The following is a 24,909-nucleotide window of genomic DNA, read 5'->3' on the forward strand; positions in this document are numbered from 1 at the left end:
GATAAACATGGACTGCTAGACAAATTCTTGTATAAGCTGGCCAGACAAAGGCAGCCAAGGCTGAGGGCTGTTCCTTTATCAAAGCTTGGCTGAAGGAACTGCCCAGGCTCATCTGTGGCACAGGTGCCATTGGACCCAGGAGAGCTGTGGTCTTGGGCAAGTTATTTTACGTTCACACTGTTTCTTCATCTGAAGGCAGGGAGATTAACACCTAACTCAGAATTAATGGCTAAGATAACTCAGAATTGTGGATAAGATAACGTGAAGAGCGTTTTGAACTTTCCTATTCAGTGTGGTCCTGGGCTGTGGACATGAGCTGGAACTTGTTCGGATGCGGACTCTCAGGCCCCACTCCAGCCCTCCTGAGTCAGAAGCTGCTTTTTTTTAACGAGGTCCCCAGGTGGTTTGTGTGTGGTCTTTGAAGCACAGGGTTAAAACAGTCCCAGGGAGGTACCAAGTACTCTCCGAGTGTCCTCAGCCATCCCCGGCTCCCAGGTCTGCTGGACAGAAGCCCCTAGAGCAAAGAGGTGGGTGGACCAAGGGCTGCCCATGTCACTTTATCCTTTTCTACTTTATTACTTCAAATTAACAACCACAATAAAGCTCAAAAAAGTCCAATATTTACACAGGAAAAAAGTACAAAATTCCCCCCAAAGTTCATCAGTATTTTTTTTGTTTTTTAAATTACAAAGTAATAAAAAGCTTTGCTCTTTAATTAAAAAAAAAGAAAAAGAAAATAAAGGGGAAACAGAGGTAAATAAATTAGGAAATACACACATGGAAAAAAACAAACAAAAATAAAGTAAAAACGAGTGTTAACTAGGCAGGATGGATAAATCCAGTGCCCAGGCCTGACCCCAGGTGAGTGTCAGGACCAGGGAATTAATTTATAACCCAGGAGCCAGATGCCTTCTGGAAGCAGTCTCCACAGATTCTGCCCTAAGACCAGAAAAGGGGGACCACAGGCTTATGACAGTCTCAGGGGTCGGTGCTGTCAAAGACCCTCTGTGCCCTCCTTGAGGGACATGGAGATCACCGCTCACCCCCATGTCCTTGTCAGGGGCATGAGAACACAAAGTCGGCCTGGCAGGTGGGCGGCACACCTGCTGTCCTGGGAGATACAGGTCAGATACATACACACACGCCCACAAGGACTCCTGGCCCCCCTGCCTCACCACCCCCTCCTCAAGGTCTCTGTGGACAGGCAAAGAAGGGACCCAAACGCTGAGGGGGGCACTGGCAAAAGCCCAACACAGAAAGTCGGCGGCCGTCATCTCAGGGGGGTGAGGCTGCACACGTCTCCCGTGGTCCCAAGGCTCATGGACACCCAGTGGGACCTGCCTCTGACCAACCAATCCATTCCCCCAGCTCCTCAGGCCACCTCCTGAGGGCCCGTGAGGACCTGCTGCAGCTCCAGTGCAGAAGTGTCCCCCTCCCAGCCATGTCAGGCGGCGGCCGTGGCAGGGCCGTGGCGTCCGCCAAGTGGAGCCTGATGTCTGGGAGCGTTTGGCAGCCTGAAGGCTGTGGGCAGCGGGAAGTGTGAAGGGACGAGGATCCTCTATGCCGAGGGCATCCCATCTTCTTGCCATTGGCAAAAAAAGAAAAAAAAAAGAAAAAAAAAAAAGACTCGAAATAGAATCCATCGTTGGTTTTGTGCTGGGTTTTTTTCTTTTTGTTCGAGTGGTTTTTTTTCCCCCATCTTTTTGTTGTTTTTTTAAAAGAAAATACAGTGAAGACACTAGAAAGGGGGAGAGAGAAGACAGATCAGGTGCACATCTGCCTCTGGCTACCCATCTGCCAGTGGCCTTCAGCTCCTGTCTTCCTGCCCCCGAGGCTTTGAGCTGGTCCCTCTCTGGGGCACAAAGTAGGTGCTCCATTTTCACAGAAAAGGCACAGAACCTCTCTCCCTCTTTTTGGTGAGCAGCCAACCCCCAGCCACACATCTGCCCCACCCTGCCACGGATGGACTGGTTCCTGGGCCTGAGGTCTGACGAAGGTAAACTCCGATTTATGCCCCAGAGCTACCTGTGGAATACATTTCCAAAAAGCAGATCGTACTCAAGATGTCCTGGTGCGAGGTCAAGCCTGTGAAATGTAAGCCGCTGCCAGCCATGTACATATTCCCCAGGGAGCTCCGACATCCCCCTATGTACCGCCAAAGGAGCCCCAAGCGGGTTCCCAAGTGGGGCCTGAGTGCAGAGCTGCGACATCCCACCTCAAGGCCTCGGGCAGCCACAAGCTCCATAGAGGCTCACACTAGCCAGAGGGCCTCTCCTGGGCTTGCGGAGCCACCAAGGGCCTTCTTTGACAGCAGATAAACTCCTAAGTACAGGGCCCTGTCTTACGTGCTCTGCATGAATGAAGCGTTTAACGGCCCAGAGGCTGGGACAAGGCTAGAGCCCTGGGGAAGGTCGGGGTGTGGGGCCCCGGACTCAGTCCCTGCTACCAACCTTCCAGAATAGTTAAGGCAAAGCGGGGATGGAGGACTGCCCCACGCAAGAGGGAGTTTTCCAGCAGAAGTTAGCTGGCGTGGGCCGGGCCCACTCAGCGCACACACTGGGCTCCTCCAGGGGGCCGTCGGTGTTTCCAGACCTGACGGGGCTACGTCTGCAGCAGACATCGGCTCACCTAAGCAAATACTGGTCCGATGGTGGCTCCTCACTTCCCGAGGTGGTCAAATGGCACGCTTGTCTTTGGGAAGGGAGGCAGAAAGGTGGGAGGGGTGAGCTGCTGGCCACGGCACTTCGGCAAGTCTCTCCCCACCGTGGAGCCCCACCCCCAACCCAAGCCCCTCAAGCCAAGGGCAGGGGTACGTGATCTCAAGGACCCAGGATGTCTCTGTTCTGTAAGACAAGAACCCTGCCCCCAGCGGCAAAGCAGCTGCTCAAGGCCACACGTGAATGGAGCCGCTGGACTCCCAGCCTGTGGCCTGTCCTGCTGAGGCTCCTCCACCACAGGCAGGAGGCCCAGAGCAGGTCTCCTGCCCACCTCTGCCGGACCCCTTCCCTGGGCAACCGCGGATTCCCCCTTCCCAACTTCCCTAGCCCAAACATGGCCCCTAAGTGGGGCCAGCCGACAGGGTCCACCCATCCCTCCATGCTGTGCTGACCGGGACGGCGGGGGCTCGCTGATGGCAGGGGCCACGAGCCCCTCCTCTGTGAGCGCCCCGCCGCCCACGCAGGCTGGGCCCCTGGCAGAGGGCTGGGTTCCAGCTCTACCGCCTGCTGGGGCGGTTACCTCTCCTGGCTCGGCTGTGAGGCACAGAAGGGCTGGCGTGAGGGCAGCTCACCTGTGAGGCTGAAATCCGGGAGACCTCTTGCCGCCCAGTGAGGTCGGAGGACGAGACGTTGGCGGGTGCGCCCCTGTGTAGCCTCATGCTCACCTTCCTCTCTCTGTCGACCCGTGAGATCGCTCTGGGGGAAGTATTGCCTGGAGGGCGAAGCGGGGGGAAGCTGCCCTCAGCACCTGGGGCCCTGGCCGCCCCGCGCCCCCCCCAGGCCACGCCCCCCCCCCCCCCCCCGCCCCGCGCACTGCCCAAGGTGTCTGCTCACCAGCTTGCTGGATGCGGGAGGCAGGGGTGGAAGCTACAGGCTCGGCCGCACTGCGGAGCCGACTGGCGGTGGCCCCAGTGGGTGGGCCAGGGGGCAGGGCCCGGGTGGCGGAACCCCGGAGCTGCCCCATCCTCTCCTCGCGCTCGTGCTCTCGCCGCTCCCGGTCCACGTCCTCGGGGTTCCGGGCTGCACCCTGTGGGTGTGACATGAGACCTGGTCAGCCCTGCGAGGTCAGTGTGCTCCGGGATCTGGCACTCCCTCGGGGTCAGAGCAGGGGGAGGCAGGCCAGGTGGGCGTCTTGGGGAAGTGGCATCTCAGAAACCCTCTGGTCCGACCTCCTCCCCACAAAGCAGGAAGCCCAAGAGACCTGGAAATGACCCATGATCACACCGCACAGAGAAACAAAGACACACAACTGCCCGGAAAGAGGAAACTGGGCCCGAGGGGCAGAGGGAGGTCGCATGCCCCAAGACAACCAAGGGTACTCCGTGGCCCTCCCAACCTGGGTCCCCTCCGTGTACAGAGGGGCCCCAGCTCCTCAAGGTTTCCAAATACAGCAGGGCAGGTGTTCAGAGGCCCAGAGAGAGTGTTACAAGGCTAGCTGAAGGTGGGGCCAGGACTCAAACCAGGCTTCCCAGTGCCTAGCCAGGGAATCTTTTCAAAGGGCTGTTATTCCCCTGCCCCTGGACCTGGCAATGGCTTCTGGCAGGTGCTGTGGGGACCACAACTAAGAGGCCCGGGGGACCCGCACAGATGCTGCCTGCCTTGGGATGGGAGCTGGAGAAGGAATGGGCTAGATGCCCCATGGAAGAAAAAGAGGCCCAGCAGGCAGGCTGTGGCAGAAGGGGTGCGTGAGCCCCTGGGGGCTCTGCCGTCTGGCCACGGCCACCCCCAGTGCAGGAGGAAAGGAGGAAGGCCCAGAGAGGAGTGCGGCATGGGAGCGGCGCCAGGCCGCGTCACCTAATTGGTCCTGGGGTCGTCCACAGGGAAGGGCGGGGGCTGGCATGAGGGAGGCCGCATCTGTGGAGAGACGTGCAGGCCGAGTTGGGGGCCTGCTCACGGGCCACGGGGTGCGGGCTCCTGCAACCCTGTCTCTCCCAGAGAACTGGCGGAGAAGGCCCTGCTGTCCTTGGGAGATGGGGTAGGGGTGGCCCTTTGACTTTAAGCAATTCCGAGAGATAGCGGCTGGGGATCAGAATGATCCCTGAATCCTACTGAAGAACCAAGGCCCAGAGAGGCCTCAGGACCCTCCTGGGGCCACACAGCTCAGAGCAGAGCTGGGGTGTGAACCCAGGCTTCCGCCACCCAGTCCCGCTCTGCTCCCCGCACCCCCAGAGGACTTAGCAGAACATTCTAGGGATGCACATTCCCAGCCCTCCCACCCACAAGCCTGGAAGATGGAAGCACCAGGGCACCATCTCCCGACCTCCACTCCTCACCCCGGGTTCCCACCGACTCAATTACAGACTGGCAAAGAGAATGTCCGGCCAGAAGCACAGCAAAACCTATGATATGAGCTGCAGCAGCCACTCCTTAAACATCCCATCCCATGGGCAGAGGGCACATCAACCCCACAAGGCAGGTATGAACTCACTCCCTGGTGGGAGAAACTCAGGCTCAGTGAAGCCAAGGGATTCACTCAGAGCTGCACAGCCCGGGGGCCGTGGATGAGCGGAGGGCTGGAGCCCCTGCCCTTTGTGACCTCAGGAGGCTCAGGCCAATGGCAGGCTCAGGCCCGCGGCAGGCTGAGGTGAGCTACTCTCTCCATTTCCAACCAACCCAAGTGATGCCTCAAGAAACGCACACCAGGGAGGCCTCTTGGCTTTTTATTTGCCCATGTGAAAACACAAAAAGGTCAACATCAAAGTCACACAAGCATTCACCAGGGTCGCATGGACCCCCGTCCTTGGCTGTGTCGAGCTTCCACCTGGCCAGCTAGTTAGGCCTCGGGACACAGCGGCTCTGTGTGCTGAGAGCAACACCCCAGGCTCCGGGTATCCGGGGATTCCAGGGCCCTGATGCCGAACGATACGAGGCAGCCACTCCAAGGAGGGAAGTTCTCAGTCAAGGGCAGGATCCTTCCCATGGAAGAGTCTGTGGCCCACGGCGTCCAGCATGGCGTCCAGCCTGCTGGTAGGTGCTGATGAAGGTTTCTTGCAGGGGGGGAAAGGGGTGATGTGGGAGGGGCTTGGTCTTGAGGTGAAAGTGTGGAAGGTCTCCATCATGTGTCTGCAGATACTTCTGCCAGGGCAGCAGGAGGCGGTTGAGCTCACTACAGTGGTGATGGGGTCAAAGGTGCCCAATTATCCAGTACGATGGCCCTCAAGTCAGAGATCGGGGCAGGATAAGGCTGCTGGCACCTTTGCTCAGCTTCTGAGTCCAGGGCCTGTCTCTCAGGGAATCCCAGGAAGGGGTCAGCGTGCCAGCAATGGGTGGAGAGCGTGCTCCCGGCCTGGTCTGAGGCGAGATCTTGTCGGCTGGATGGTCCCATGAGAAGCTCTGTGAGGAGCCATCTGGAGTAGCAGGTACCACAGAACTTTCTGTGATGATGGGTATGTTCACATCCGCCTTGCTGGGTATGGCAGCCACTAGCCAGCCGCTTGTGGCTCCTGAGAACTTTAAATGTGCCAAATGCAACTGAGGAAGTACGTTTTCAGCTTTAATTAATTTTAATTAAAAATTAGCCACACGTAGCCAGTGGCTACCACGTTGAAGGGCACAGGCCTGGACGATGCAAAATCCATTCCTGGAGCTATACCGAGAAAAGGGCCAAACTCAGCCCAGAACCAGGCTCAGGAATGACTTTCTACATGGATGAGCCGGTGCCCAGTGCCCTGAGCAGTGCCCTGGGGCAAGAAGAGCTGGCCCCGGGCCCTCAGCTGTGCTCCCAGCCGGAAGGTCTGGGGTGAAAGGTGCCCCACTGCCCATCTCTCACCCCGGGGCCCTTCGGCCTGTGGGACCCCCAACCTCTGCCCCACTCCTTAGGAAACAGTACCAGGCCACTGTTTGAGAGCCAGAGGGAGGAGGGGCACAAGACCAAGTGCCGATCCCAGCGTCCTGGAGAACAAGGCCTCGGTCCTGAGCATCTGGTGGGGCAGGCCGAGGGCACCCACCAAGAGGCACGCCACGATGGAACGCAGTACATGTAGCGACGTTTAATGAGTTCAGGTTCGATACAGAGGCCACCGACAGGGTCTGGTTGAGGCTGCTCCTGGGGCCCATTGCCACCAGGCCCCCCCAGGGCAGTGAACATCGTCCCTCCTTCAGGCTCTGTTCATCAGGCAGCCGATTTGTCCCCAAGAATCTCGCAGCAGGGCCTTCTCCATCATGCCTCTCCACTGTACTCCCACCATGCCAAGGGATGTCTCCTTGGGCCTAGCCCCGGTGGGCTCAGGCACACCTGGGGATGTCAGAACTGGGGCCCTGAGGTCCAGACCACAGGCCAGGAGTGTGGGGGGGGCAGCTCCTCCATGGGCCTATCTGGAGGGTCCTGGGTGCCCAGGGGTGCCAGGCACCTGGAAGGGACAGAGAGAGCACAGCAGGGGCTCAGCCTCTTGTGCTCACCCCGCCGAGCGGTACGTCTTGGAGGCTAGGTCTCGGAGGGTCCTTACCAGTACGTGGGTGGGTACATGGACCCGGCACAGGCACAGGGGCGGGGCCTGGGCAGTGCAATAGCGTCGCTGTCACGGGGCTGAGCCTGGCTCGAGGAAGCCCCCTTTTCCAGAAGAGACGGGAAACAAGACATAGGATTTCACAGATTCCGGAGCTCTAGGCCCAGCTGACTACAACAGTTCTCCCCAGCCCACCCCCAAGACTCTTGAGAGAGAGAGAGAGAGAGACAGAGAGGAGGCACCTAGCAAGACCCAGGGTCCCATGACCAGGAAGAAGGAAACCACAATGAAGGGGTCCAGGCAGGCCAAGGGGGCCTCAGTGAAGGCCGCCACCTGGGAGGTACAGAGCAACAAGAGCAGGATGGTGTAGGCCACGATCAAGAGAGCAGGGGGGCCCACCAGCGCCATCCGGGCCCCACCCATCCAGGCGCCCATGATGGACTCGAGGCCCAAACAGGTCCTCTTGGGTGTGGTGGGAAGTGGTGCCCCGCCTGGGCCCCGCTGACCGCAGCAGCACAGATGACGCTGGAGTGGGAGGAGAACGGGGGCTCCGGGACCCCGGTGACGTCACCTGCACTGTCCGGCTCATAGCTCCCATCTTCCGGGAGCCCCGCCCGCTACGGGGTCACGTTGGCTTTCCCAGTCCAGTCCCCCAAGCCCGCCTCGGCCTCCAGGTGACTCACGAATTTGAGCATGTTCCAGTCGAAGACATAATCATAGGAGAAGCCCTGACGGTGGAAGAGGTTGCGGAAGAGCTGGCGCAGGTAGGAGTAGTCGGGCTTGTCATCAAACCGCAGCGAACGGCAGAAGTTGAGGTATGTTGAGAACTCAGCTGGTGGAGGGGACAGAAGGTGTCACCATGAGGCCCGTGTGCCCCCAGGGCCCCCGACAGCCGACGGAGTCCCACCCAGCCACCGTCCCTACAGATACTGCTGGTCTAAGAGGGGTCAAGACAAGGTCCAAGAGGCCGTCCTCCCTACAACAATCCATGAACTTCAGCCTGTCAAGAGCCCGATGGGAACTCTAAGCCACAGGAGGAGAACTTCCCTTTCCTCCTCTGAAAATCAGAGGCATGAGAGGACCCTTGTGAGACAATAGGAAATATACACATTGGTTCCTGCCCCTGGGCCCCTAAAGCCCTTGTACCTGCCTAAGTGGTAAGAGCAGTAGGAGCATCTTTTGCTCTAAGGAGGAGACTCTGGGTTAGGGCTCCCGGATGGGGGCAGGTCAGCAGAAAGACCAATCCATGATCAGAAGCTTGGAATTTACAGCCCTCAGCCCCACCCACTTCTCTAGAGAAGGGAGAGGGGCTGGCAATGGAGTTAATGATCACCCATGCCGACGTGATGAAGCCTCCATAAATATCCCAATAGCATGGGGTTTGGAGAGCTTCCCAGTTGGTGAACACATCCACATCAGGAGGGTGACACCCCCCAACTCCACGCACAGAAGCTCCTGCTTTCGGGGCCCTCCCAAACCTCACCCTACCTATCTCTTCCACTGGCTGTTCATCTGTATCCTTTACCACATCCTTTAATAAGCTGGTAAACAAGTAAGTGCTTCCCTGACTTCTGTGAGCCCAATTAATCAAACCGAAGTAGGGAGTCATGGGAACCTCAGGTTTATTTATAGCCCAACAACCAGACGCACAGGTGGCAACCTGGACTCGTGACCGGCATCTGAAGTGTGGTGGGGACAGCCTTGTGGGACTGAGCCCTTACCCTGTGGGATCTGACACTACCTCCAGGGAGATAGTGTCGGAACTGAGTTAAACTCTAGGACACCCGGCTGGTGTCAGAGAATGGGCTGCTGAGGGGAAAAGAACCCCAGATCTTTGGTGACCAGAAGTGTCAGAAGTGAGGTGTTCCGTGAGAGTAGTGAAGGAGACTCCCAGGAAGAGGAAGGTCTGGAGTTCTTCCTGACATTCAGCCCTTACGAGGTGAGGCCGGAGTGTGGGTTGGGGACACTCGCTATTTACCAGCCAGGCCTCCCAGCTGTGCCTGAACAGTGGCAGAGCCTGTGATTGACGTTCTGGTGCCAGGCAGTGGTAGCCCAGGACAGGCTCGTCTGCCCCTCAGAAGGGGCCTCAGGGGTCCCAGGCTAACTACCTGCCCCACTGGGCTACTCACAGGGGTAGCCTTTGCAGAGGACCTCAATGGGCGTCGACATCTTCTTCTCGCTGATCCGCTCGTACTTCTGGCGCTTGGTGGCCGCTTTGAGGCCCTGCCAGGGCAGGGAGCCCAGGTTGAAGTACATGAGCACGTAGCCCAGACTCTCCAGGTCATCTCGACGGCTTTGCTCTGCAGAGTCAAGGACGAGGTGAGGGGCAGGGTCCACTTGGGCTCCCGGCTGGTGGGAGTCAGGACCCCTTTCTCCAGGACATGCTCCTTGATTGAGGGGAACAACGCCCCCCGTGCACCCAGCACGAGCCCCACCTTGTCACATGCTGGCTTGCTGCAGCCCCACTACGAACAGGCACTGTTATCACCCCCTTCTACAGAGAAGGGGCCTGAGGCTGAGCTTTTCCAACATAACTTAGGCCTAGTTTTTCCAGCTCAGGCTCTCATTCATTCAGCAACTATGCAGTAGGCACCCCGGGGCCTTCTTGCCTGGCCCACCCCGCGGATAAGGCTCAAGCAGTGGCATCAGACAGGGCTGGGGTCAGTTCTGACTCTGGCACTTGCTAAGCTGTATGACCTTAAGCGACCTGTGTCACACAGTGAGCCAGCATTCCCCACACGTAAAAATGAGGAAACAGGGCTTCCCTGGTGGTGCAGTGGTTAAGAATCCGCCTGCCAATGCAGGGTACACGGGTTCGAGCCCTTGTCCGGGAAGATCCCACATGCCACAGAGCAACTAAGCCCTTGCGCCACAACTACTGAGCCTGCGCTCTAGAGCCTGCACGCCACAACTACTGAGCCCTCGTGCCGCAACTACTGAAGCCCGCGCGCCTAGAGCCTGTGCTCTGCAACAAGAGAAGCCACCGCAATGAGAAGCCTGCGTACCACAATGAAGAGTAGCCCCCGCCTGCTGCAACTAAAGAAGGGCTGCGCACAGCAACGAAGACCCAAGGCAGCCAAAAGTAAATAAATAAATTTATAAAAAAAAAAAAATGGGGAAACAGCCTTGCGCACCAAGGCTGCTGCAGGGATGAGTAAGGCACGAGAGGGCGGGTGCTCAGCACCCCACAGCTCTTCTTGTGAAAGAGAAGACCTGCCTGTGCGGCCAGCCAGGGGAATAAACCCAGGCTGCAGAAGGAAAGCCAGGGTCCTGGCCAGCAGCCCGTGGGTGTACTCTGTTCCCGGGCCTCGCTCACTCACCAATGCCCAGGTGGGTGTTGATGGAGGCGTAGCGGGCAGTGCCAGTCAGGTTCTTATTTTCCCGGTAGGGGATGTGCTGGTGGGTGCGGGCGTCCCGGTACTTCTTGGCCAGGCCGAAGTCAATGATGTACACCAGGTTGCCCTTCTTCCCCAGCCCCATGAGGAAGTTGTCGGGCTTGACGTCCCGGTGTATGAAGTTCTTGGAGTGGATGTACTCAATGCGGCTGATCTGGGGGAGGGGAGAGCAAGTCGTTCAGCACATGTTCCACAGAGGGGCTGGGGCCGTACAGATGGAAAACACATCCGTGGTCCCTGCCACGGGCCGGGGGGAGGGCCAGATCAGTCTGCAATCACCATGTGTGATGATTTCAAGGGTCAGGTCACGGAAGGCTTCCTGGAGGAAGTGACAGTAGAGAGGAACTCTGAAGGAAGAGTTCATCAAGTTCGCTGTGACAAAGGAAAGAGAGCAAGGCAGGAAAGCGAATGGCAAGATCTAGAAATGAAGCCCAGAAAGGCATTCAGGCCTCACCTGCCTGGCTCTACACCACAGAGGACATGAGAGGCCCTCAAGGGACCAAAGAGGCATCGCGAAGGCTGTTCTGGCAACCAGACTGGGGGGAACAGGAGGACCAGTGAACCCTAAACTTGGCAGGGGTGACAGAGATGGAGCACACCGACAGGATTTGTCCCCTGGCTTCCAGAGGACACCAAAGTAAGGCGGACACACAGGCCCTTGTCTTCCTTTAAACAATGTGTTGGAAACTTAAATTAACATATAGGCACACAATAGGTCCTCTGGCAGGTTGGTCCCCTCCCTGGGCCTCAGGCTTCTGAGTATCTCCTAAACCCTTTTTGAGTCTCCCGTCCTATGAGAATCTGACAACCCTCCTCTGCACACACACATCTAGCCTAAAACTGGAGGATGTTTGCAGACGTTCTGGAGGGCAGCCACAGCTACAGACCCCTATGTAACAAGATCTCCACGTATCATTCCAGGGCTAGAATTCTATGCTTTTAAAACTTTCTTTTCCTAAAATTTTCCTCCCTTGAACTTATAAAGGGATTGAGGACCTTAAGCATTGCTCGTCCGTGGGCTCCTGCTCTGGTCCAGGCACCGTGTGGCATCCCAGGTGACCGCACAACAACCCAGCAAAGGGAAGACGCTCCTGAGGAGACTGAAGCCCAGCAGCTCACCTACAGTCACCCCACAGGGACAGGACCCAGGTCTGTGTGACAACAGGCTTTACACTCACCTGAGGGCAGGGTCCCAGGCCTTGCCCTGAAGCCCAACCGAGCAGGTCTGGAGTGGAAACTGGGAGCCTGCGTTTTAATACCCCCTCCTTACCTACCCCCCAACCATGGCTGATGGTCAAGGTCCCGTGGTCCTGGTCCAGGAACCAGGCCCGTCCTACGTCGCTGTCACTGCCTCCTGCTCCAGCATCCTCCAGCTGGGTACCCAGTGCCCACTGGCACGATGGGGCAGGGGAGGTTGGAAGGGAAGCTGGGAGCCCAGTCCCCAGCCCGAGTGGGTAGGTGGGGGACTCACCATCTGGTCGGCCAGGAGCAGCACCGTCTTGAGGCTGAACTTGCGGGAGCAGAAGTTGAAGAGGTCCTCGAGGCTGGGCCCCAGCAGCTCCATGACCATCACATTGTAGTCTCCCTCGGCTCCGCACCACTTGATGGACGGGATTCCCACTGAGGGGGATGCAGGGCTGTCAGGGTCGGTCACTCCCCACCCGGCCCAGCCCCAGGGCCCCTCCCACGAGCGGCCCAGCCCCAGGGCCCCTCCCACGAGCGTAAGCATGCACATGCACAGAGCTCCTCAGGCCCCGCCCCCCTCCAGCCCCCTCCAGCCCTCACCTCCCCCCTGCATCATCTTGTAGAACTTGCTCTCGATGTGCAGCTGGGGGTGCTTCGTTTTCACACACTCAAGCTTGATGGCAACTTCTTCACCAGAGGCGATGTTGGCACCTGCCAGGGGCAAGGGACTGGGGTCACACTCAGCTGGGCAGGCAGCACCAGACCAGGACCAACTAAGTGTCTGCCCCCAAGCAGCTCAGCGCCCCTTGGGGGAGGCTGTGCAGAGGGCCCGGCACTGTATCCAAGGGAAGCGGAGGGACTGTGGGACACAGAGCAGGCACCCGACCCAGCCTGGGTGGGAGGGGAGAGCCAGAGCTGCAGCTCATGCCAGGGGAAGGAGGTGAGGGCTATGGACCATTCAGAGAACCGGAGGCTGGGGCAGCAGGAAGGCTGGATGCGAGGGGGGGGGTCAGGGCACAGCCGAAAAACGCTCACAGACCAGTAAGGGGAACTTCATCCTGGAGCGTGGGAGCTACTGAGGACTCCCGAGCTGAAGACAGGTAAGGTCATTGGGGTGTGGGGATGAGGAGGAGAGAAGGGAGGGGGGCAAGACTGTCTCAAGAAAGACCCAAATCCCCGCTGCACCTGGCCTCAGTTTCCCCAGCTACAGTAAGGGGTGGGCTGACTTGGAGGGCTGGGGGCTAGGCTGAGAGGCTGGCTCCTTCTTGGGGCCAAGCGGGACTGAGCTGCCACAACTAAACGGTGTAGTCTTAGCACACAGACAACAGAGAAAGTCCGGAGGAGGGCACAACGACTGGAAGAACTGAGGACAGGCAGGATAAAGCCGGCACCTCAAATCAGGGGACAAGATGGGGCTATGCAACCAACGTCCTTGGAATAACTGGCATCTGAGAAAAGACAGCCCAGCTCACAGCACACACCGGAAGTCCGAAGTGGAGCAAAATATAGTACGGGGGGAAAAAATCGGAGTGTAAGTTGGCTCAGCCACTTCGGAAACCAGGTTGGCCTCTACCTGGTAAAGCTGAACACACACAAACCCTTGGCCAAGCCAGTCCACTCCCAAGCGTATGCCCTTCAGAACCGTGAGCACCGGGAGGACACGAAAGGACCTGCACAGCAACAAAGACCACAAAGTCCAGCACCAGAAGGATGGCTACAGGGTGGTGCAAGCGCCCCGGGGATGCCACAGGCAGTGGAAGGCATACACGATGGCTAAGCGGGTGGCTCTCAGCATCTGAACCCTGAGTGCAGACAGCAAGGAGCAGCACCGTTCACAAGAGCCAGAAGGTGGAGACACCTGAACGTCCATCAAAAGAGGCATGGATAGCAGACTCTGCCTGTCCCTGAGAAGGAACGGCGCACTGACACATGCTGTGACATCAGTGAACCTTAAAAATACTACGCTCAGTGAATAAGTCACACACCGAAGGGCAAAGAAATACTGTCTGATTCCATTACATGAAATGCCCAGAACAGACGAATCCATGGAGACAAAGAGTAGACTGGTGGTTGCCACAGGCTGGGGGCAGGGGGAAATAGGATGGGCCTGCTTAATAGGTGCAGGGTTTTCTTCTGGGTGATGAAAACGTCTTGGAACTAGGTAGGGATGGTGGTCGCACAACACGGGCTGTACTAAATACCACTAACTTGTGTACTTTTAAAATCGTTAATTTTTTGTGCGAATTTCACCTCAATTTAAGGAAAAAAAAAAGAGGAAGGAAGAGACAGAAGGATGCAAGCACAGTTCTAATTGTCTCAATTTCAAAACACACAACACTGAAATATATATAGTTTAGGGATATAAACATGCGATAAAACTAACAGAAGAGAATAACTTAAAATGTCAAGATAGTGCTTACCTCTGTGTGGGGGAAGCAGAGGGCGGGACGGGGTGGGGTGGGGTACCAGGGGCCTTCAAGGTGACAGGTAATGTCCCCCTCCAACTGGGTGTTGGGAAGGATGCCTTATACCATGGACATGTTTTATACATTTAATAAAAAAGTAAAACAATGAGATGTTAGAAGAAAGGAGCACTGCCTTTTAATTTGGGGGTAGGCAAGGCTTTTTATCCTGACTTAAAATCCAGAAGCCATTAAAGAAAAAAAAAAAAAAAGGCTCCCTTCCCTCCTCCAAAAAAAGGAATCCCTCTCCACGGCAAAAACACCAGAAACAAAGTCCTAAGAAATAGTGCACACTCTTATCAATAGCAAAGAGGTAACATCACACTAATATATGAGCACCCACAAAGCAGTAGGAAAAGGACCAATGACTCCATAGGAAATAGGGTAAAGGATTCAAACACACACTTCACAGAGAAAGAAAGAAATCATTAGTATAAAAATGGCTTACTCAGGGACTTCCCTGGTTGTCTAGCGGGTGAGACTCCGAGTTCCCAATGCAGATGGCCCGGTTTCGATCCTGGTCGGGGAACTAAGTACTGCGGGCATGCTGCAACTAAGGATCCCGAGTACCACAACCAAGACCCAGAGCAGCCACAATAAATGAATAAATAAATATTAAAAGACCACGTCCACCCAAGCTGGCCTGCGCTCTCGGTGGGAGGGGTCACTCCTCCCCAGCGGTCGCCGTGTGAACCGGGGAAGCCTGGCTGCAAGGCCTCTCGGCTCCCTCCAGCTCCCACTCTGGGGACTTTACTCGATACCCTCGCACAGTGCAAAATAAGGCCTGGACGAGGCTGTCCACTTAGGCTGTTTGCAACAGTAAAAGCTTGGAAACAACCCAAATGTCCAGCAGTGGGGACTGGTTAAATAAAGAAAGGCCCATCCATAAAACGGAACACAATGGAGAAAGAAAAGAGGAAGCTCTCTCGGTGCAGAAGTGGAAAGATCTCAAAGATACAGGAAGTGAAAAAGCAAAGTACACAACAGTATGTATTATATGCTCTCCTTTCAGTGGTTAAAGAAAAAAGTGCAGAAACAATATGTATCGGTGTTTGTTTGTATCAACATAAAGAAACACTCAAAAGGAACATGAGAAACCAGTCAAGACTGGGCAGGGTTGGATAAGGACAGGAGGGGAAAAGGACACTTCTCTGATACCATGTTACGTCTTGTCATTTTTTTCAACACCTTTGTTGAGACATTATTCACATTCTACACAATTACTTCTTTAAAGTGTACAATTCAGTGGTTTTCAGTATATTCACAAGGTCATGTAACCAACACCACAATCAATTTTAAAACACTTTCACCATCCCCAAAACACCTGCATCTCTTAGTGGTCGCTCCCCATCTCCCCCAACGCCCCAGCTCTAGGCAACCACTAATCCACTTTCTGTCTCTATGGACGTGCCTACTCCTGATATTTCATATAAAGAGAATCATAGAATATGTGATCTTTTGTGACTGGCTTCTTTCACTTAGCATGTTTTTGTGTTTTGGTTTTTGGTTTTGTGTTTTCATTTCTGAACCACTTAAAACTTAAAAAAAAAAAAAGTGGATTCCCAAATCCAGTGAGCAATGGGAGAGAAAGTGCTTTGCAAACTGTAAAGTGCTTTTGACACGGCAAAACTCATCACTGGGGAGAGCCTCACACGTTTCCAGGCAACAGTGAGGATGGGGGTGGGGGGGAGCTGGGGCTCACTGCAGTCCACTGGCCATGCAGTGGGAGGAAAGGCTGCAAGGGCTCCTGCTGTGTGAGCAGGACCATCCCAGACTGTGGTCACAGCACGTGCAAAGGCCCGACAGGAGCGGGTGCAGTGAACGATGGGCGGTCTGGTGCAGCTGGAGCTCGAGGTGGCTGAAGAAGACAGTGGAAGAGGTGAGTCAGGGGGAGATGGGAAGGGGCTCAGATGCCGAGCTACGATCCTGGCCATGAGCCTGAGACTCCAGGGGCACTGCTGACGCTCTGCTCTGGGGCAGTCCTGTGCACCGCAGGGTGTTTACCAGCATCCCCGAATCTACCCACTCGCTGCCCACAGCACAGCCCCACGCTGAGGTGAAACAACCAACAATGTCTCCAGACCTTGCCAAACGTCCCCTGTGAGACAAAATCTGGCCTCCCTCCCCTTGTTGAGACCCAGTGGTGTATTAGAAAGGACTGGAGAGGACTTGAGGTGTGTGTGGGGGGGGCGGTGGGACCCGGAAGGAGGCTGCTGCAATTGTCCAGTCGATGGCGGCCCCGCCCAGGCAGGGGGAAGAGACCAAGAGACACTGGATGATGCAGGGCCTTCAGCACTTATGACTCAGCAGATTGCTCAGGGAGCAGAGGTGCCCGGAGAACATCCCTTCCCGAAATGGGGAGGTGGAGGGGAAAAGCCCTTTGTCCCCTTGAGCTCTTACACCATATGTATCATATGAGGAAACGGAGACACCAAAGGTCAATGACCAAATGCCACACAACTTCCCTGAACAGGGACCTAAGCTGTTAGGCAAAGGCTTCTGACCCCAAGCAACTGCTGGAAAGCTGTCACAGCTGCCTACGGGTCCCACCACCACCAGACCCCTGCACTGCCTCTGAACTCTACCAGGAAGCTGCCAGTCTTCTCTCTGACCTCCCTCACTTCTCACAACCACTGACCTGAGGCTCAGAGAGGATACGTAACTGGCCTGAGGTCACACAGAACTGGCTGGGGCAGAGCCAGGATCTGAAACTTAGTCTCTAGAACCCCTGCTTTTTTCTCTACTCCAATTCCCTAGCATCTCATTCATTCAATCACCAGACGCATACCGAGCCCTGGGCCACCTGAGGCAGCCCTGCCCTGGAGGAGCTCAGCGCACCTTCCGTGGGAACAACAAAGGATAACTTTGATTAAGTGAAAAGTGCCAGGCAAAGGCGGCAGAGGTGGCCCCTCGGAGAACAAGCAGCCCTGTCGGGGGACGAGTCAGTGTGGAAAACAAACTTGGATGTAGAGAAGGGCTCAGACCTGGCCAGCCCTAGAGGGTCTGGGACCTCGGCAAGTTCTAGGTGGGGAGGGGGATGATCAAGCTCAGGCGGGGGCTCACTCACAGACGGTACAACCGGGGGCCGGGCGGGACTGCAGGCGGGCAGTACCCACACCATCACCCGCTGGGGTGCACCACTCCTTCCCCCATCTGCAACTGAGGACCAGAGACTAAGAGGTGTAGAGAGCTCCTGAGGCACATGGCCAGCGGCTGGTAGAGTGGGTGGCACAGGCTCGGCCACTTCCGGACCCCATGCAGCCAAGGTGAGGCCCTACCAGAGCTGGCCCCGCACGATGCCGAGGGGAAAGGGAGGAGGGGCTGGAAGAGGAGTATAGGCCTTGCGGCCACATCCACAAATGTGCTCCCCTTCAGTGGATCCTGGAAAGCAGGGCCTGCAGGCCGCGCCCAGCCCCACCTGCAGAGGCCATCTGGAGTCAGGCCCTGGCACTGGCACCAGTGACAAGAATGTGGCCAGAGCTTTGAACAAAGGGAGCCAGTGAGGCCAGCCAGGGAGGCCCTACAATCACTACCATCCCCACACCAGCGAGAGGGGCCCGGGAAGGAGCTGGCAGGACACTGCATCAGGCCAGGGTCCCCGAGGCCTGTGCAGCCAGCCAAGGCTGGACAGTCAGCAGAGAACCAGCTCCCTACCCCCCAGCTCAGGCCCAAAAGGACCCAGTTCCTGACAGTAGCAAATCCTAACCAAGACTGAGGGTTGGGGGACAGACACAACATAAAAGCACCACTGCAGGGCTGAGCATGTGCAGAGTTTTTGCATGCTGTGATCTCACTACTTCTCACCACCCTGGAGGCCTCGCAACTCCATTTTACAGATGGGGAAGCCAAGGCTGGCAGAGGTCATCACTTGCTCAAGGGCATACAGTGAGGAAAAGAAATGCCAGTACCTAAACCCTGGTAGAATTTACTCCAAAGCCTGTACAAAGGGGAGTAAACCCGGACCTAGTTTTTAAAATGAACTAGATGGGGGCTTCTCTGGTGGCGCAGTGGTTAAGAATCCGCCTGCCAATGTAAGGGACACGGGTTCGAGCCCTGGTCCGGGAAGATCCCACATGCCGCAGAGCAACTAAGCCCGTGCGCCACAGCTACTAAGCCTGCGCTCTAGAGCCCACGTGCCACAACTACTGAGCCCTCGTGGCACAACTACTGAAGCCCGTGCGCCTAGAGCCCATGCTCTGCAACAAGAGAAGCCACCGCAATGAGAAGCCCACTCACTGCAACGAGGAGTAGCCCCCACTCACCACAACTAGAGAAAGCCCGTGCGCAGCAACTAAGACCCAATGCAGCCAAAAATAAATAAATAAATATATTTTTAAAAAAATGAACTAGATGATTACTGGATCAACAGGAAGTACTGCCCCCAGCAAGGTCCCACCACAGGGACCAGGGACACTGACTTTCTGAATGACCTTGGATTGCCCCTCCATCTATGGGCCTCAGTTTCCCTTCTGCAAAGAGAAGGCCTGGGGCTGGGTGTTGTCTAGCAGCAGGTATGCACCAGCCAAAAGCTGCCTCTCCCTGCCCTTTGCCCTCAAGCCAGTGGCTCCAGGCTTCAGTCCTGAGCCCAAAGCCTCCATGATAAGAGGGTCCTTTATACCCACCCCAATTTCACACACAGTAAGGAGATGGCACCCCCTTTCACAGATGAGAATGCTGAGGCTCAGAGAGAGGCTGAGGCTCAGATCCCAGGTCACACAGCACATGAGAAATCGACTGGGGACCTGAACTTGCCCCCATATCCCCACCTTCTTCTCTCCTGCCGTAAGTGAAGCCGCTTCACAGGCCTCTGCACGTCACAGCCCCCATTTCCTCTTTCATTCATGTGAGAGGCCTTCACTGAGCCCCCACGTGCTGGGCGCTGGGGCGAGAAGGTGGACGCAACCCAACGCCTCCCTGCCTCCCCCCAGAGGAGCTCAGAGTCACAGAGCAAACCTTTCCAACAGCTCCAGCCTGCACTGTTCCTTCCCTCTGTTCTGAGCTCTGCAGTGCTTACAGGAGGGTGATCTACTAGGTGTCTGACAATGACCTGCACATCTGGCTGGCACTTCACAGTTTACAAGATGCTTTCCCACGCGCCCATTTCACCTGTGCCTCATGAAAGTCCTTAGTGGGCCAGGCAGCAGTATCACACAACCTTCACCAACCGCACAAAGCCAGGTCTGACGGCTCTCTCCCACGTTTTGTCCTCTACACTCTCACTCCCGTGGAGGGCTGTGGGTAGAAAGTTTGCCTTTTCTAGTTTGTTTGTTTGTTTTCTTTTCTTTTTTGGCCACGCCACAAGGCTTGCTTGCGGGATCTTAGTTCTCCAACCAGGGATCAAACCCGCACCCTTGGCAGTGAAAGTGCGGAGTCCTAACCACTGGACCACCAGGGAATTCCCTGTCTTTTCTAGTTTTGGAGAGAAGCCTCGGTGGCCAACTTGATTGTGCCGCCCCCGTCTCAATGTGTGAAGCAGGGACAGCTCGGCACCATCTCTAGAGGCTGTTGTGAGGGAAGACGGCATTCAAACAGGGCCCAGCCCAGCCTGAGTACTGTCCAGAGAGTGTGGGCATACGTGTCCCCCTCCCCTCTGATGGGGAAGGGGCAGCTCACTGAGAAGCAGATTTCATACCCTAAGAGGGCAGGGACCCAGATCACTGAGTAAGAGAAACCCCCCGAGTTCTGAAGCAACAAGCACGGCACACTGACCTGTCAGTTTCCTCAGCCCAGGACAGAACTGACTTATTGTTCTTTTCCCAGGAGGGAAACAGAGGCACAGATGCTTCCAAGGGCACAGGGACAGGAATGGGGAGAAACCCCAGGGGCTGCTACCTTGCTCTAACAACTCCAATCCACGATTACCAACACAATCTCTCCCCTCCAGACCAACAACTGCCAAGGAAGGGCCGCGCCCCCTGACTGTGCCCCCGCACCCCCAGGGCAGCTGAGAAACGGGCATTCTCCTGGGTCAAGGACAGGGTGAGATGTCAGTGATTTGTTTAATCAAGAACAAGAGAGCAAACTCAGACTTTCAACAGGAAGCACATCCAGGGAGAGAGATCCTAAAAGCTAAGACCGACCCCCGCCCCAGCCCTGAGGTTGGCCCTGAGGTTACGGGGGCGCCTGCGTCATTCCGAAGCCTTCCTGGGCTGAATTCCAAGAGGCCGGACCACAGGGAGGGGGCCGAGCTGGGAGCAATCAGCTTGTTCAAGCCTCTTCTGTCCACCAGCATCCTTCCCCCAGGAGACAAGAGACAGGGGTGCTAACCCAGCTTGAGTTTTCCCGTGCCCAGCTGGAGACCCAGGTCATCTGCAGCTAGAAACCAGAGTTAAAGATACACTCCCCTGCCCAGACTGCAGCAAGCAGGATCCCATCCTGCCCTGACTGAGGAGCCCCTCGGCCTGCCTCACCCCCAGCCTGCTGCTTCCCTCCCCACCTGGGATGGTTCTGGGGACAAAATGACCAAAACATGCCACCAGAGCCACGTTCTGACTTCAAAGCATGAAATGTTGGCATCTTTCCTCCTAGTGCCCAGGGCTGTCCCAGGGGCTCCAGAGCCACTGAGCTGGAGCCAGAAACACTCACCTAGGTAGATATCTCCGAAGGACCCGCTCCCGATCTTCCGGCCCAGGCGGTACTTGTTCCCCACACGTAGCTCCATGGTTCACTCTTGCTGCAAAAGTAAGCAGAAACACAGGGTCAGAGAAGAGGGAAGCTGGGAAGGGGGCCTAGCCCCCGGAGCCCACTCTTCCCCCACCAAAGGTCAGGAAAAGCCACGAGAAACTCAGGATACCACCATCCTCCCTCCCACCATCCAGGAAGGGATTTGGCCTTGCTTTGCCTAAGAGCAACCAGGTGTCAGGTAGCCCAATAGCCTCCACCTGTGCTGAGGCTATTAGAACAGGTGTCAGTGTAGCCAGGCAGAAGGGGGACTAGAGACAAGGCCCAGGAGGAAAAGAGCAAAGCAAGCATCTCCTCGGGGGTTACTCATTCAGGAACCCTCCGATAGGAGCCTCAGAGGCAGGCCAGTCACAATGGGCAAAGACTCTGATAGGAAAATCAAGGACAAAGGGGGTGATGGGGAGGTGGGATGCAGGAGCTGATCACCCTGGGGGTGCGGCCATGGCAACCACCAGCAAATTCCAACCTCCAGGGATTGGAGGACAGCCCCATCAGGACTGACAGGATCCCCGTGCCCCCATCCTTACCCCAGGCCTCCAGCTTCCAGCACCAAGAATTGGAGGCCAGGTCTTCACAGCCTGGGCTGGTCTTCCCAGAGGCAGACCTTGCAAGTCTGCAGTGTGCCCTGCCAGAGAGGTCTCCTCCCCAACTCACGGGGAAGGCAAGAAAGGGGCCCCCAGAACATCCACCTTCTGGTCCTCTCCCTCTCTCGACCTCACAACACCGAGAACCTCACAAAGGACTCTCTGCAAGGATCTCTTTGGATGAACAGTTTGGGGCTGGTTTTCTTCCAGATTAGGAGGGTCTCCTAAGAGGGCCCTGCAGAGCAACTGAGGGGACCAAAGCCAGGTTTTGAGCTGAAGGACCAGCTTCTGTGGTGTGGGAGGAGGTCTGGGGGGAAAGCGCTGACCTGAGCACTTCCCTCCTTCCTGTGCCCCACCCTGGCTGTCCAAGCTCACGGAACATCAGGGGCCACCCTGGTAGGGATGCCTCTGCTCTGGCCTGGGGCAAAGGTCTGGGCAGCAGAGGAGGAAACTCAAAAGGCCAGGAGGAGGTGGTTTTTGCTCTGGGGGATGGGGAGGGTTGGCCTATGAAATAAGGAGAGGGATGGGGGATCCCTAAGATCTCAGAAGGTCTACGAGAGGGCAAGTGCAGAAAACTATAAAGAGGTGCTGCTCCCTGCAGACAGGGAACTGAGGCCCAGGGAGGACACGCCACCTGCTCCCCACCCCACCCCAGCAGCAAGTTAGTGACAGTTTCCTCCCCTAAGACCCAGACAGGGTTCCTGCTGCCCTACCTGGCAGCCTCCACCCTCTCAAACAGGACCTATTTCATGCCAGGGCCAGGAGGCAAACAAAACAGGAAGGTGGAAAAGCAGCTGTGTGCGGCACAGAGGCTCTGCCCCTTCCCCATGCCAAGTACTACCCCAAAAGCCAGACCCACCCAGGAGGGGAGACGGGAGAGCTTTATTCCACAGTTGGTCAGGCTGGAGCTCTCCACCCCAGCAGAAGCAAGGAGCCAATAGCTCCTGCCCAGGAGAGACATCCAGCTCCAGCACTAGTTCCCAGGGAGCCGCCACTAGCCCTTCACCAATGGTCACAAGGAAGGAGCTCCACCCGGCGCCAGCCAAACTCCGGGCTCTCCACCAAGGGCCTCTACCCACATGCCTGGCCAGTCCCAGCTGAGGTGCCAGGGCTGCCAGCAGAACACACTCCACATATGCGGGAAACTCACATGCCACACACCTCACATACACATCATCCCGTGTGTACACTCCAAAGGAAGAAAGAAACGCAGACATACACTGTGAGCCCTGCTTGGGGAAGGGGGTGGGGGGCGGGCGGGTGTGTACACACACAAACAACCCCCCACCCCCACCCCCGGCCCCGTCCGTCTTCCGCCAAGGCCAATTCAGAGACCACACATGGCAGCCGGGAAAGCCGCAGGTTAGGAAAGGAACATAAATACACCCGCATCCTATATTACATAAATACCCACGCCGGGTTATATAAATACCCGTGCCCTCCGTCTGGGTGTCTTACATAAATACACTGCACATGACCCCCCAACCCCTCCCCACTCACCGGGCTGTCAGCAGAGAAGGGCAGAGAAGAGGGGGTGCAAACAATCAGCCCTGCAGGCAACCACCACTTTTCTGGGCTACCACCCAGACCTGCCAGCGTTCCTCCTACACCCGGGGGGCCAGGGCCCCAAGGAGAGCCTAGACTGTCCCAGCACTGTCTCCCCAAAAGCCTCCCAGAGGAGAGGAGAGAGGCTTGAGTCAGGAATGGAAGAGGCTTTCCAGTTCTTTGCTGCTTCTCTCCTTTGGGGGGCGGGGTGGGGGGCTGGCGTTGCAATAAACGAAGAAAAAAAAAAAAAGGCGGACATGAAGATTCCGGAGTTTCAACTGGTTAAAAAAAATTAGACAAACTACCAAGCAGAACGGCACATGGGCAGTTTTCTTACTCCCTGCCCACCCCCCTCCCCAGCCAGGGCCCTTGTCCCTGGACCATTAAAATAAAAAGTGGAGGAACATCCCAGACACCCAGGCAAAGGAGCCCCAAACAGGCATTTATTGGGTGCAACTTAGACACTCAGGATCCCCTTGCTCTGTTCCCAAATCTATCTCCCTGACGAAGGCTGATCCAAAAAGAAAATATGCAAGAAAACTAAGGGGAAAAGTTGGGGAGGGGGCTCACCCCACTTTGAGTTTGGGCGTGAAGAGCTTGGGAATCCTCTCTCTAAGGACACCCGGGCACAAACATAGTTTTATGTTCCACAGAGACTTGCAAAACATGGATTTCTCACACGCAGAAACGGGAGAATCCGATCTGATAAATAACCCCCACCCCTTTCTTTCTCTCCACAAAGGAAAACAGAATCGGTGGCTGGGTGACCACACACCCCATCACCCCAGGGCCCCCAAGCGCCCCCAGCCAACATGCGGGAGAGTAGCCTTGCTGACCCCCAGGTCTGGAGCACCCAAGCCAGGAGCGAAGGGGTTGGGGGCTCTGCTAATGCTCTGGTGAACCCTACCGAAGCCCCAGGGTTTGGGAGAGAATTCCGAATCAACAGTATCGGGTGCACCCCAGCACCCCAGTCCCGGACCCCCTCCCTCAGCGTCCCCAAATCGCAGCCTGGGGTGGCCGCCCCGGCTGGCTGGGGCCTTGAACGGTCCAGCTGGGGGAGGGGGAGGCGGGCCGGACTGGGGGGGCCCCCCCCGGGCAAGTCTGCAAAATAATAGTCACCCTCCTCCTCCTCGTCCCCAGTCGCGCCTTTGTCCTCGCCGGGCCGAGCGGGCGGCGCCCGGGCAGCCCCCCCATACCCGAGTGCGAACGCGCGTGTGTCCGCCCTCTCCTCCCCTCCCTCTCGCGCAAAAACAAAGAGGCGGAGGGAGCCCCGTTTCCCCCCAGGTTTGCGCCCCTCCGCGGGCCCGCGGCCCCCCAATATTTACCCCGCCGGGAAGGCGCCGGTGCCGGGCCGCTGCTCGGGGAGCTGCCGCGGGCGGGGGCGGCCCGCCTGGGCGGATGCCGGAGGATTCGCAGAGCCGCCGGGCGCGCCAGCCTCTCCTGGCCCAGCCGCCGCCACCGCCGCTGCCGCCGCGCTCCGCTCCGCTCGTCCCGGCCGGGCTCAGGCTCTGGGATTTCAGCGTAGCCGACGCCGCCTCCCTCCTCCCGGCCCTTCTGCCCGACCGCCCCCGCCGCCGGCTCGCGCGCTCCCGCCTGGCGCGCGCCCGCCGGCTCCCATTGAGCCCCGGGCCCGCCCGCTGATGTCATCCCGGGCCCGCCGCCGCCGCCCTGGAGGATTTAAAGGGCCCGCGCCCTCCGCTCCCGGGGATGCTGGGGGGTCCCGCAGCCAGGAAACACGGCCCCCCAGCCTCGCGAGGAGCACCTTGCAGGAACGGGGCCTTACGTGTGGGGCCGAGGAGCGCACACAGACACTGACACCCTGATCCAGTGGGGGCACAGGTGGAAAAACCTGGGAGGGGGTGGGGAGGAGGAGGGCGCACAAAAAGCTGGGTTCT

At 57.2% G+C, this 24,909-nt stretch overlaps 2 protein-coding genes across 6 annotated transcripts; both read right to left on the reverse strand.

Moving 5' to 3' along the window:
- Positions 1-552: 552 nt before the first annotated feature.
- LOC114885438 lies at positions 553-2,647 on the reverse strand. Its single transcript, XM_029205302.1, has one exon. It carries the CDS (start codon positions 1,941-1,943, stop codon positions 888-890), a length of 1,056 nt encoding a protein of 351 aa, XP_029061135.1. The 5' UTR covers positions 1,944-2,647; the 3' UTR covers positions 553-887.
- Positions 1,661-24,592, reverse strand: LOC114885437 (casein kinase I). Of its 5 annotated transcripts, none has more exons than XM_029205300.1 (12): positions 24,134-24,185; positions 22,970-23,230; positions 20,790-20,877; positions 12,343-12,453; positions 12,029-12,177; positions 10,483-10,711; positions 9,292-9,462; positions 7,846-7,994; positions 3,552-3,744; positions 3,290-3,429; positions 2,629-2,691; positions 1,661-1,738 (listed from the first exon to the last, which is right to left on the reverse strand). In XM_029205300.1, exons 3-11 carry the CDS (start codon positions 20,863-20,865, stop codon positions 2,659-2,661), a joined length of 1,251 nt encoding a protein of 416 aa, XP_029061133.1. In that variant the 5' UTR covers positions 20,866-20,877; positions 22,970-23,230; positions 24,134-24,185; the 3' UTR covers positions 1,661-1,738; positions 2,629-2,658. The 5 variants fall into 5 exon arrangements, with proteins under 5 accessions (XP_029061133.1, XP_029061130.1, XP_029061132.1 ...); XM_029205297.1 differs by having other exon boundaries at positions 21,413-23,230; positions 24,134-24,184; XM_029205299.1 differs by lacking the exon at positions 24,134-24,185 and adding an exon at positions 21,413-21,715 and having other exon boundaries at positions 22,970-22,985.
- Positions 24,593-24,909: the final 317 nt, after the last annotated feature.

The sequence above is a fragment of the Monodon monoceros genome, unplaced genomic scaffold, assembly GCF_005190385.1.
Source record: "Monodon monoceros isolate NGI ecotype Baffin Bay Population unplaced genomic scaffold, NGI_Narwhal_1 Super_Scaffold_6, whole genome shotgun sequence".
Taxonomy (NCBI): domain Eukaryota; kingdom Metazoa; phylum Chordata; class Mammalia; order Artiodactyla; family Monodontidae; genus Monodon; species Monodon monoceros.